The sequence below is a fragment of the Poecilia latipinna genome, unplaced genomic scaffold (genome assembly GCF_001443285.1).
Source record: "Poecilia latipinna isolate Pla-1442-1.1 unplaced genomic scaffold, P_latipinna-1.0 Scaffold4151, whole genome shotgun sequence".
NCBI lineage: Eukaryota > Metazoa > Chordata > Actinopteri > Cyprinodontiformes > Poeciliidae > Poecilia > Poecilia latipinna.
In genome coordinates this window covers 7,516-8,270 of record NW_015116767.1, presented here as the reverse complement: position 1 = coordinate 8,270, position 755 = coordinate 7,516, and the positions used below count along the sequence as shown (strand labels likewise).

Below are 755 nucleotides of genomic sequence, written 5' to 3'. Positions count from 1 at the left end.
AAGTCAATGGAAAGTCCCCACAAAGATAGCAACACAAACATGTGTGTGTGTGTGATTTAATATTAGACAAGTATGTCTGTATGTTTAGTTTAAACAGCATGTAATATTGTAATAGTGCAATTTTATTTGTGTGTGTGTGTGTGAGAGAGTCCATAGTAGTGTGTGTGAGAGAAAACATTTTTGTCCTAAACGGGCCCTCATAAAGATGTAGACAGGACCTCAAAATGATCTTTAAGCACATGTTTAATGGTAACTAAGGAAAAGATCTTGGAAAGGTGGACAGATGAAAGTAACAATGTCACAAATGGAAAAACTGACAAAGAAACCATTGCAACCAGTTTATTATCAGTCCATATGTCACTCCGATTACCTCTTCTGATCTTCCTGTTTTTCTCCACTCCTTCCTCAGAGTGAAACAGAAACAGCTGAGGGAAGAGCGCAGGCAGAGGAGTATAAACCTAGCAGATACACAGGGAAGCTAAAGCCACAGGGGAAATAAATTATAATAATAAATACTGGAGCACAATGGGGAAAGACAGATGAATAAATCAACTAAGATAGATTAACTAAAATGGCAAGAACCAAGTAAATTAACAGCAAAGAGAAAATCAGAATAGAAAACCTTGAGAAACTAAAGGTCCAAATACCTAGAGATAATGATAATAATATAAATTTTTTTAAATCCGTTTTATTCAGATATAACTTATTGAAATGCAGCAGTTGATTTCATCTTTTTCCAGTCTGATGTCAGCTCT

At 35.2% G+C, this 755-nt stretch overlaps 1 protein-coding gene across 1 annotated transcript in view; it reads left to right on the top strand.

Moving 5' to 3' along the window:
- The window catches only part of LOC106942267 (sialic acid-binding Ig-like lectin 14), a 13,739-nt gene extending 13,325 nt beyond the window's left edge, over positions 1-414 (top strand). Inside the window, exon 6 of the mRNA XM_015025508.1 lies at positions 410-414. Coding sequence (XP_014880994.1) covers positions 410-414 — 5 coding nt within the window. The remainder of the gene's footprint in view (positions 1-409) is intronic.
- Positions 415-755: the final 341 nt, after the last annotated feature.